At 38.8% G+C, this 12,456-nt stretch overlaps 1 protein-coding gene across 2 annotated transcripts in view; it reads left to right on the top strand.

Moving 5' to 3' along the window:
* The first annotated feature begins 252 nt into the window (after positions 1–252).
* PEX5L (peroxisomal biogenesis factor 5 like) overlaps positions 253–12,456 on the top strand; it is a 198,371-nt gene continuing 186,167 nt past the window's right edge. For both annotated transcript variants that reach the window (XM_087965386.1, XM_026667164.2), the window contains exon 1: positions 253–371. In XM_087965386.1, coding sequence (XP_087821512.1) covers positions 351–371 — 21 coding nt within the window. In that variant the 5' untranslated portion in view covers positions 253–350. The remainder of the gene's footprint in view (positions 372–12,456) is intronic.

Genomic DNA, 12,456 nt, shown 5'->3' with positions numbered 1-12,456 from the left:
TCCCTTCTTTTCTTTCTTCCTTTCTCTTCTTCTTCTTCCTTTCTCTCTCTCTCTCTCTCTCTCACCCCGGTGCCCGATCCCCTGGGCGCACGATCCCGGTGCCCGATCACCTGAGAAGAGGAGGAGGAGGCGGAGGTCACCCCTGAGCATAAGAGGCGGCAGAATTTCCCAGCTCAACTCCCGAAGCCGGGAAGGACTCTATTTTTTATTTTATTTTTTGCCTCGCCTGAATGTGATTGTACCTGGCCGCTGCCAAAGAAGGAGGAATACAGTCGCTTTGCTTTCTCCGGGTACCTTCGCCTGCCCATCACCTGTCAGCCTCTGGGGAGTTGGAAGCCGGCGGAGCGAGAATGTATCAGGGCCACATGCAGGTAAAGTCACCTCCGGAGCTGCCTTTGAAAGGTGCAGCGCGGTCAAGTTTGGATGGGGGGGCAGGCGGGCGGGTTTGCTGGGACCCCCTCATCGGAGGCGGGGCGGGGCGGGGGTGGGTGGGTGGGGGAGAGGAGGAATGGGTCTCTGCCTATCACAACAGGTGGAGGGGTCCGAGAGCCTCGTTCACAGCTGGGAACTTCAGGAGGAAGTTTAAGGATCCGTCCTGGCTCTGGCTTTGACCTTTCCAACAGGTTTGTCCTCCTCTCCCAGGTTAAAGGGAAGCCTGTGGGAATCCATGGTCGGCAGCCTGGATGAGAGGTCTTGAAATGCTCTGCGTGTGTCGATTGAAAGACAGACCATAAGTGGGTTCTTTTTTCTTTTTTTTTAAGTGGGTCTGAAAAATCTGGAGATCTCATCCCCTCCCAAACTCCCTCCAATGAGCTTTGCTTTTTCGTTCTCTTTGGGGACCTTTTCTTGGTCTCTCTGTGGCCAAGGAGATGTTCTATGGGGCTCCTCAAAAGAAAACCCCAAAACGCACCACCTGCCTTCTCACGGTCATATCCAAGTCCTTCTCCTCCTTTGTCTCTGGCCTGGCTTTCCAAAAAAAACCAAATCCAAGCATTATTTTGTGTATATATATGTGTGTGTGTGAGAGAGAGAGGTTTATAGAATTCCAAACTCATCTCTTCAGCATCTCTGGATGTAGCCTCCTGCTTCTATTGATCCAAAACCAGGTATGACACTGGTGCTTATTTTTTCTTCTTCCTTTCTTGGTACACAGTGGAATTATGACTTTAACCTTGACTCTCTTTATTCTCTCTTCAATGTGGTCCTTCTCCTTTAAAGAAAACTGGTGTTATTGTGGCAGGAAGCGCTCCCATTGTGGACCGATGACATCTCTGCGGCTCTCCCCCCTCCATGCCACAGAAATCTGATTCCTTACCCTCCAAATTTCTCCCTTTTTTTCCTAGTATAGAACATACTTCTATCCTCTAATATAGTAGGAGCACTGATTGGGATCTAACGTGTGCAAATAGCAAATGTGTTTGTATACAGAGAAAGCCTCAGAAATGGAGAAAAAATACCCCCGTTTTATGATTTTCTGTGGTTGGGGGTGATGGATCAGCCCTTACAGATGTCACTATCAACTGCAGAGGTGCATATATAACATTACAAGTCAAGTTAAATGAGCATGCTTGACTCAGCAATTCTTGCTTTCTAAAACTAAATGCTTTTCAAACTCCTCTTTTTTTTTTGCTTCCCTAACTTTGTATCACAGCAATATCTGGAAGCGAAGACAAGGTCTGTAGCAAGTAAATCAGAAAACCATGAAAACAAAAGAGAAGAAATAAACATTAACCTCAGACAACTCAAATGCTCCCTCTTTTTAGCATAAACCCTGTTTTTTTGCTTTTTTTTGTTTTTAAATCCTGTTACGAGCTAAATGAACCCTGAAAGTTAAGTGCAATGTTATTGCTCTGTCAGTTGAAATCCTGTGCAGGCTTGTTAGAAATTAAGCCAGGTAATCCTGCTGCCCAAGATCAGATTACAAATTTATTTTTCTCTGGAGGAATCATTCCACAGGAGTCACAAATTGGGTTCAGTATATTTTTTCTTTCTGATTTATTAATGAGGTCTATATTGGGATACTTTGTATTCCGCTATTGTCTAAATACAACCTAAAGTTAACTGGTGTGTGTGTGTTTTAAAAATTCATTTTACTATATCTATCCATTTCATTATGACAAATACACAGGTTGCAGGGTTTGGTTTGGTTTTCAAAATTTACATTGAGGAGGTAGATCTGGAAATTATATGGCATAGATGAAATACAGTATCAGCTGTTTTAAATCTTAAGCAATTCAGATCTCTGAGGCATTTATTTAATCTTCAGAGAACTAAATTACTTAAAAATCTTGAAATGGTTTGCTGGAATCAAAAGGCCCACTGCTAATTTTAATAAATATATACAATACATTGTGTCAAGCTTATAAAAAGTGCTGCTTAGTAAATGTATGTGGAAATTTGTGGGGAAATTTGTATGTTTTCATTCCAAGCAAGAATGTGAATGATCATAACTGAAAGTACATTTTTGACTGTTGTTAAATACAAACAGAAAAAAACCCTAGGAATAATACATCAGGACTTTTGTTCAATCATCATTTTTTTTAAATGGCTGATTTATATAATACTACTTATTGATGTGACAGTGTCAGTGTCTTTTCTTGATTGTATATCATTAATCTAAGGATAATATGCTTAACTGATGATTTGATTTCACAAACTTTCAAAATGTTAAAACTTTTATTATTTTTCACTAGAAATCTGCAAAGATCCCCACAACTTCCTTTTTCTTATTTGGCCCAGTTTTTTTTCATTGACAAGATACATATTTTTCTGTCTTTAACATTTATCCTTTGTCCAGTTCTCTGATTTTGACCTCAACTTAGGACCAAATCTATATCTTTTTTCTGTTGTTCTTTTTCCCCCCTTACAATATTTTTCCAGTTAATTTTATGTTGGGTAGTTGCTGGTTTGGATAGTAGGACAATAACTAATTGGAACAGTTGGAATAACAAAATAGTAAAAAGAAAGAAAGAAAGAAAGAAAGAAAGAAAGAAAGAAAGAAAGAAAGAAAGAAAGAAAGAAAGAAAGAAAGAAAGAAAGAAAGAAAGAAAGAAAAAAGAAAGAAGAAAGAATTTTTAAAAATTCACCTTCATTCTTTTTTTTAAAAAAACTTGTCTTCCACGTAACAGATTTTGCAAAAACAGCAATCTGCCATAGAGTCTAGAAATAGTTTACCGGGTGCCAAATTTGCCTCTTCTTTTCAATAATAGTGTAAATCTAATTAATTGAGTAGCAGAGAGATAGAATTAAAAGTTGTTTTGGATTATTAGACTATTAGGAAGAAAACTTGCTTTCTAGAGCTCTTTTACATTGGATTTGAGATTCTTAGGAATGCTGTGATATGCTCAGATAAAGTGAATAGAACGTTTAGCTACCAAAAAATGGTTTTTTGTGAATTCACTGCTCCTCTATAGTTTTTCTGCTCCTCTATATAGCTCTGTTGGTCAGTCAACAAAATTGGTTCAGAAAGCTCACTGTTTTACTTTCTTTTCCTGTCTCTGATAGTATTTGTTTTCAGATTCCTCTATGAATGAATGCTGCAGGCAATTTTAAAAGTAGAAATCTCATAAGGGAATTTCCAGATGATCTAGACACAGTTGTATTATGAACTGGTTCCCAGACTTTTAAAATCTTTGAGGATAATCAACCCACCTAAAAAATATTCAGCCTGTTGAGAGCTTGTTACTCTTGGGAGTTAAATAATTCCTTTTTCTAGACATCATTCCCTTGGCTGAACTTGGGTGATTGGAAGTGATCTTGTGAATTGTTTTGGGCATTGGTATGTCTGCCTGCCTGCCTGCCTGCCTGTCTGTCTGCCTGTGTATCTGTCTGTCTGTCTGTCTGTCTGTCTGTCTGTCTATCTATCTATCTATCTATCTATCTATCTATCTATCTATCTATCTATCTATCTATCTACATGAACACACATATAAATAAATGTCAGAGTTTAAAAATGGGTAATATTTGGTTCTCATATTTTTGCTGGTGCTTCAAGGTCATCCTTGAGTGGGGCAGGGATAGGAAAATGGTGGCCATGTTTAGGTGGCTGTGGATGTCAGTTTGAATCCCTTTAACACTGTTTCTCTGTGTTCCTTGGCTTGCTGAATGCCATGGCTTAGTAGTGAAGATGTTCGCCTTCCTACTCGGAAGGTTGAAAGTTCAATCCTAGGTAGCAGTAGAGGTTTTTTTTTCTCTTTTAGGGCAGAAAGGAAAAAAAATATCTGCTGTGAACTCCACGTGGCATCAGGAAGGGCATCCGGCCAGTAAACGCTCAGCTCCATCCAGTTGCCCCAACTCTACCCCAAGTTAAGGGTTTGCGGGGTCTCTACCCTGAATTAAGGGATTACAGGGTCATACGGGGAGTTTTCTCTGTGTTCTGTAGTGAGTTTAGTAGACCAAAGGCCACACTTTCCAGTTTTGGAAGTATGGAATGTCCCAAAGTGGATGGAGGTCACATCATATATGAAAGAATTGGATTTTGTGTGGATTTTGAGAGTTTGAGAGTTTCCACCAGTGTCGGAAGGGAGGTGGTGGAATAAAAAGTTGTTATTACTCGCAAAGTCATGTCCGACCCATCACAATCCCATAGACAACGTTCCTCCAGCCCTTCCTGTCCTCTACCATCCCTCAGAGTCCATTTAAGCTCATGCCTACTGCTTCAGTGACTCCATCCAGCACCGTCATTCTCTGCCACCCCCTTCTTCTTTTGCCCTTAATTGTTCCCAGCATTAGGTTCTTCTCCAGTGAGTCTTCCTTCTCCTTTAGGTGGCCAAAGTATTTGAGTTTCATCTTCAGGATCTGGCCTTCTAAGCAGCAGTCAGGGTTAATCTCCTCTAGGACTGACCAGTTGGATCGCCTTGCAGTCCAGCGGACTCACAGGAGTCTTCTCCAGCACTATAGTTCAAAGGCCTCAATTCTTTGATGCTCAGCCTTCCTTATGGTCCACTGTTCATTTAAGAAGGCATTCTTATCTCTTCTAGCTATTCTCTGGAATTCTGCATTCAATTGGGTGTATCTTTCTCTTTCTCCCTTGCCTTTTGCTTCCCCTTCTTTCCTCAGCTATTTGCAAAGCTTCCTCAGGCAGCCATGTTGCTTTCTTGCATTTCTTTTTATTTGGGATGGTTTTAGTTGCTACCTTTTGTACAATGTTGCGAACCTCCATCCATAGTTCTTCAGGCACTCTGTCTATCAGATCTAATTCTTTAAATCTATTGGTCACCTCTACTGTATATTCATCAGGGATATGATTTAGTTCATACCTGAGTGGCCTAGTGTTTTTCCCTACTTTCTTCAATTTAAGCCTAAATTTTGCAACGAGAAGCTCATGATCTGAGCCACAGTCAGCTCCTGGTCTTGTTTTTACTGACTGTATAGAGCTTCTCCATCTTTGGCTGTGGAGCACATAGTCGATCTGATTTCTGTGTTGACTTTCTGGTGATGTCCATGTGTAGAGTTGTCTCTTGGGTTGTTGGAAAAGAGTGTTTGCTATGACCATTGTATTCTCTTGACAAAATTCTACCAGCCTGCGCCCTGCTTCATTTTGTACTCCAATACCAAACTTGCCTGTTATTCATGTTCTCTTTTGGCTTCCTACTTTAGCATTCCGATCCCTCATGATGATAATGACATTTTTAGTGTTAATTCTAGAAGGTGGTGTAGGGCATAAAATAAAAAGTAGCAGCCACAATTATGCCATAAAAGCATTTTTTATATGTGCATGTAAAAAAGGGCTGAGCTTTTAGTGGCTTGGCCATGTTGTAACCATTCTCTGGGATGTTTTCATGAATAATTTTATTACCAAAAGATTCTATAAAGATTTTTAAAAATACAAAAAAAAAAGAAGAACAAATAGAAAGAGATGATAAAAGAGTAAAAGAAAAAGTGAAGAGTAACAAAAAGCAAGGAAAAGATACTAAAGAAGCGACTTCCAATCTTAGTTGCAACAGTTACAATCATAGCAATTCCATTTCCTCTCTCCCACACTGCAAATCACAGTCCTGTTCTTCCCATAAATAAACCTTTTTAAGCAATAAATCACCAAATCAGCAGTTCATTTTTATCAATTTTCAGCAAAAAGTCCATTCAGGGTTTCCGTCCTTTATAAAAGTAATTCGCTACTTAATCAAACAAATCAATTTCTGCAAATGCAGCCATCTTCACAATCCATTCCTCTATTGGTGCATCTGTGATCTTCCATCTTTGTGCATATAATAGCCACACTTCTGTTACAATATATAAAATAAATTAGAACATGGAATAATAGAGTTGGAAAGGACTTTGGAGGTCTTTTAGTCCTGCTCAAGCAGGAAACTGTATGCCATTTCAGACAAATGGTTGTCCAGTCTCTTTTTGAAAGCCTCCAATGATGGAGCACCCACAATTTCTGAAGGCAAGGTGTTCCACTGGTTGATTGCCACTCACCATTATGAAATTTCTCCTTAGTTCTAGGTTGCTTCTCCCCTTGGTTAGATTCCAACCATTGTCTCTTGTCTTATCTTTTAGTGCTTTGGAAAGTAGTTTGACCCCCTCATCTTCGTAGGAGCCCCTCAACTATTGGAACAGTGCTATCAGGTCTTCCCTAGTCCTTCTCTTCACCAGACTAGACATACCCAAAGTTTTGTATGTTGTAGCCTTCAGCCCTCTAATCATTTTTGTTGCTTTTCTCTGCATTCTTTCTCCACTAACTTTTTCTAGGTCAGTATCCATACATCCTAATAAGAGAAAATCTGCTTTCAGATTGTTAATTTTGAAAACTCTCTGCATCACCCTACGTATTTGAATCTGGCATTTTTTTCACTTTTTCAGAAGTCCACCAACAGGGGTGGGATCCGACCGGTGTAACTACTGGTTCGGTGATTTTGCGGTTTGTGAAACGTGTGTGGAACATCGTCAGCTATGCTGCTCGAACAGCTGAGCAGCGCTGCACGCAGGTGCACAGCATTTGAAAAAGCACTATTTTCCTGCTTTTTCAACTGCAGCTGTACCGCTCAAAGCAGCTGAGGTTGAAAAAGCAGGAAATAAAGGTCAGGTAAAAGCCCGGGCAGGCGGGTGGGCCAAAACAGCAGCAGACATAGAACAGGTTCTATGTGTGCTGCTTTTCAGAGCTACCAGTTCTACAGAGCTGGACAGAACTGGTAGAATCTCACCCCTGTCCATTATGCATGATAAAATGTCCCTGCCATCATCTTGACTTTTTGATTCTCTTGAGCCTCTTGTCCCCCATGCTTCTCACTTGACCTTGGCAAAAGAAAAGATTGTCGTCATAGAAAAGTTGCAAAAGACCACAAAAAGAGAAAGCATGTCCATAGATTGCCTATAGCCCAATGTAGAGTCTTTAATGCATATATATATTGTGTTGGAGTTTTTTCTGGAGGCCTTTCTGATTGAAAAATATACCTGAACAAGAAAACCATAAATATGCTCATGTCTGTTAAAACAAAACAGTGTTACAGTTGTAAAAAAAAAAAAAATCAGCTTGTTTTACTATTGATTGATCTGCTCATTCGATACAATATGAGCTAATCATTGTTGCAGTCGTGACATACTTTTTCATACTAGATACTACACAGATTATCAAAATAATGCTACTGGAACTGACGGTATTTTCTCCAAGCAATACCTTGATCTTAATGCCATTTTAGAAAATATAGCTAAAAAGTTTTCCCTTCCTTCCTTCCTTTCCTTTGCAGTCCACCAAATACTTTTTAAAAATAAGATGAACTTCTGAATGGCTCGGTTCACACAATCTATGCAATCAGGCCAGTTAAGGATCTGGTGGCTGCACTTACACAATATGTTAATCTTGGCTAATGCTAATGTTTATTTATTTAAGCATGTTGTGTCCATCCACCTAATGTTAGAGATACAAGACAACTGCTAGAAGAGGAGGAAGAATAAACAAAAAAAGGCATACAATCCATATAGTTTTAAAGACTCACAGCTGAAATTTTGTTCCTCTAGTGAAGCTTTATTTAAGATATATCTATACAGATAGTCCTTGATTTATAACCATAATTGAGCCCAAAATTTCATTTGTTAAGTGAGTTTTGCCCTATTTTCAGTGGTGGGATTCAGCCAGTTCACACCACTTTAGGAGAACCGGTTGTTAAGTTACTGTGCAGTTTGGTGAACTGGTTGTTGGAAGAAATCATTAGGGCAGAGAACCAGTCATTAAATTATTTGAATCCCACCATTGCGTATTTTATGATTCTTCTTGTCACAGTTGTTAAGCAAATCACTGAGGTTGTTAAGTTAGTAACATGGTTGTTAAGTGAACTTAAGTTCCCCCTTGACTTTGCTTCCAGAGGGTCACAAAAGAGACATTTTGGGGAGACATTGCAATTGTCCACCGCTGTCAGCTGAGTCTCTAAAGCTATGGCTTGTATGAATGAATTTCCAAGCAGCTAAATTTTGAGCACGCAACTATGAGGATGTTGCAATGGTGGTAAATGTGAAAAGTCACTTTTTTCAGTGCCGTTGTAAATTCAATCGGTCACAAAATGAATTGTTGTAAGTCAAGGACTACCTGTACAGAAGCAAGGAGAATAAAAGATAAATTATCTTTATATTAATAAGCCATCATGTTTTGGAGCTCTGCATTAGATTTAACATTCTCCAACACGATGGTCCATTGTGTTAGGTACTGGAGTCTTTTATATATTCGGTACTTAAGTGTGCCTTTCATTAAATCCTTATATCTAAATTATTAATGTTTGAAATATTATATTTGCTTCAATAAGACTTTTTTTTTTCAACATAGCAGTATTGGAACATAATATACACCCCTACAGAGATATATGCATTCAAGTATTATACTCTCTTTATTTAGAAAATTCTGAAACTTTATGATTAGAGTCTATTATTAGAGTTTGTAGAGCAGTTATATAGATATTGATAATGTCAAATATTCTATCTACTCTTTTTATTTTCTTTCTTCATTCTTCCTTTCTAGCCCTGATCAACAATCCTAGGTAAAATCTCTCTCTCTCTCTCTCTACTCTTTACATTCAGATATACTCTTGATTTGCATTAAGACATTTTGGAACTTCCAAAAAGTGGTATAGAATATTAGAAATAAGATTAATCTTTGTAATTCCTTCTCTATTGCTTGTAGTTTACCAAATCATCTCCTGATTGTCTCACAGACTTTACATCCAAACCACAGGTCAAATGTGTTCTCAGTCCCAAGAATAATAATTTCTGAGTTGGTTTTCACACCAAATTAAGTTTGAAGCAAGAAATTAAGATGTGCATATGAGCAGTCGGGGACTGAAAAAGAGAAAACTTGTGACCTGTGGTTTGCCTTTAATCTCTGCTTCAGAAACAAAATCGTCTGAATGCAGCTCTTGATGGGAATGCAAGCCATAATTAAAGACCTTTGGAATATAAGCCTGTTCTTACAAAATTCAGCCCTTGGGCTTAGCTTTTGCTGATCGTGACATCTATCTTCAGGGCTTCACTTTAAACTCTAAATATAACTGATTTGTTATAACTGGCTAAGTAACTGGATCTGTCCAGAGCTCTGGATGCTACTTAATGTCTCTGAGCTGGGAGAGAAACTAAAAATTGACTTGACCCTTGGAGAAATTGTTGCTCCATTCTTTTTCAACTGGATGAAAGTTTCCCTCTGCTAGCCAATAATATACCAGGAGATAAAAGAAAATCTTCCAGTTCATTTTTCTAGGACACAGCATAGCTATTTAAATACCTGTTTTGATAGCCGAGTAGATGGGCTTGTGCAGCTTGCCAGGTTGTGTGTGTGTGTGTGTGTGTGTGTGTGTGTGTGTGTGTGAATAGTGAGTTAGCTGTTCCCTTGTTCTACTTAAATGAATTTTCCTCTATATCTGCTATTTCTTCTGTGTTTTCAATTTCTTCCTATTTTATAGCCTTGGTAAGGCCACACTTGGAATACCGCATCCAGTTTTGGTCACCATATTATAAAAAAAGATGTAGAGACTCTAGAAAGAGTGCAGAAAAGAGCAAAAAAGACGATGAGAGGGCTGGAGGCTAAAAAATAAGAAGAATGGTTACAAGAATTGGGTTTATCTAGTCTAATGAAAAGAAGAACCAGGTGAGACATGATAGCAGTTTTCCAATATTTGAGGGGCTGCCACAAAGAACCTATTTTCCAAAGCACCTGAAGGCTGGAGGGATAAAATCAAGATCACACAAAGAGTTAATACCACTTTATAATGCCTTGGTAAGGCCACATTTGGAATACGGCATCCAGTTTGGTCACAAGATGTTGAGACTCTAGAAAGAGTACAGAGAAGCGCAACTAAGATGATTAAGAGACTAAAACATATGAAGAACGGTTGCTGGAGCTAGGTGTGTCTAGTATCACACTAGACCAGGGGTGACATGATAGCAGTGTTCTAATATCTCAGGGGCTGCCACAAAGAAGAGGGAGTCAAATTATTCTCCAAAACACCCGAGGCAATGGTGGGATTCAGTTCTTTTTTTACTACCGGTTCTGTGGGCGTGGCTTGGTGGGCGTGGCAGGGGAAGGATATTGTAAAATCTCCAGTCAGAGGTGGTATTTGCCGGTTCTCCGAACTACTCAAAATGTCTGCTACCGGTTCTCCAGAACTGGTCAAAACCTGCTGAATACCACCTCTGACCTGAGGGAAGGACAAGAAGCAATGAGCGGAAACAAGGAGAGAAGCAACATAGAATTAAGGAGAAATTTCCTGACAGTTAGAACAATTAATCAGTGGAACAACTTGACTCCAGAGGTTGTGAATGCTCCAATACTGGAAGTTTTTAAGAGGAGATTAGACAACCATTTGTCTGAAGTGGTGTAGGGTTTCCTGCCTAAGCAGGGGGTTGGACTAGAAGACCTCCAAGGTCCCTTCCAACTCTGTTATTCTATTCTAAGAAACAATGGGTGGAAACTAATCAAGGAAAGAATTTTGACAACCCAATAAAACAACTAGCATATAAAGCTGCCCATACAAAACATAAAAATCCACATTAAAAGATGCATATTTTGTACACACACAATATGAGATAAGATTATTATTATTTTATCTTACTGTACATTGTTGAAAATGATTAATACTGCATGACACCCAAACTTGTGATGGGAGTTTGGCTGCTTTACATTTAATAAACCAATAATAAGGAGCTTCTGGCAGGATTCCTATGGATTCTATTTGTTTTGGAAAAGAGCCATAACTGGAGACACAAGACTTTTTTTATGGGCAAATAGAAGAGCAAAGTTTTTTCTTTAACATCAGATTTCCCAGGAGAAGAAGTCTTTCTAGAGGACAACTCAAAGCCTTCCCTTATCTTCCTACTCTTGAAGCTGAGTGGGATTGGGAGTGAGTTTGTCAAAAGATATCTGTGAAGTGCCTCTATTTCACAGATGTCAAACCCATGACATTGCATTGTCATCATGTGATGTGTCACAACTTTTCCCCCTTTGCTAAACTGGGGGTGGGCATGGCCAGCGTGTGATGCATCCAGTCTGTGGGCCTCAAGTTTGATACCCCTGCTCTAGATATTTTACTCTGGTTCCATGCATTCCATATATTTGTGCCCATCAACTTTATCCTTATTATTATTATTTTTTTCTTAAAAAAAAAACTTTATTGGTTTTACCATTAAAAAAACAACATATTTACAAATATACACATAAAGAAGAACCAGGCCTTAACAGAGGCCAGCAAGAAAGAAAAGAACATATAGGGGGAAAAAGAGGAATGGGGAAAGGGGAAACGTAAAGAGGGAAAAACAATTAAAATAGAATCATATCTTTTGTAACAGTCTGTATGATCTTTTCTTCTTCAAATGTGCCATAAGCAGAACTTATCGATATCTCTACTTAAATTGCCTCTGGCTAAAGTTCTCTTCACTGTGCTCTGTCTCTGATCTAGCCAATTGTACCAAGTGTTCCAGTTGTTATAGTAGGTTGAGGATTCTTTGTTTTTTAGTGTTAGCGTTAATCTATCCGTTTCAGCGCACTCTAAGATTTTCTGGATAATCATCTGTTCAGTGGGAATGAAAGGTGAATGAAACTTTATCCTTATTAAGCTGCACATTTTCTGTTTTTGCTTCTTTAAATATATCTTGTTGAACCTCATATGCAGCTTCATTTCTTTAAAATAACTTTATAAGCTTTCCAAGTAGTTAGAAACTCCTGGTGGTCTTTTTTTCTTTGCCCTTAGTGAAGAAGAACTAGGAAGCTTTCCAGTATCTCTTTGTTGAAATAAATTTTGGAACATTCCAGGTACCTCATCTATATTATTTAATAATTCTAAATAATAATTCTATAATTGCCCATAGATGGAGAGATGCTATGTTGAGGGCAAGAGCTTTCCTGAAGACTTCTGGTGAATTTACTGCAGTTCTCTATCATTCAAAATCAAAAGCTCCTGATTCATACTGCAGTTTCTTAGTGCGCCAAATTTAGATTTCTTTATAGGTTGAAGAACAGCAGTGGAGATCCTTCTGGGA

Source organism: Notechis scutatus, chromosome 4 (assembly GCF_049901735.1).
Source record: "Notechis scutatus isolate UNSWTSFEM ecotype Mainland chromosome 4, rNotScu1.2, whole genome shotgun sequence".
Classification (NCBI taxonomy): Eukaryota; Metazoa; Chordata; class Lepidosauria; order Squamata; family Elapidae; genus Notechis; species Notechis scutatus.
The sequence above is the reverse complement of the archived record's forward strand: the minus strand, read 5'-3'. Positions and strand labels throughout refer to the sequence as shown.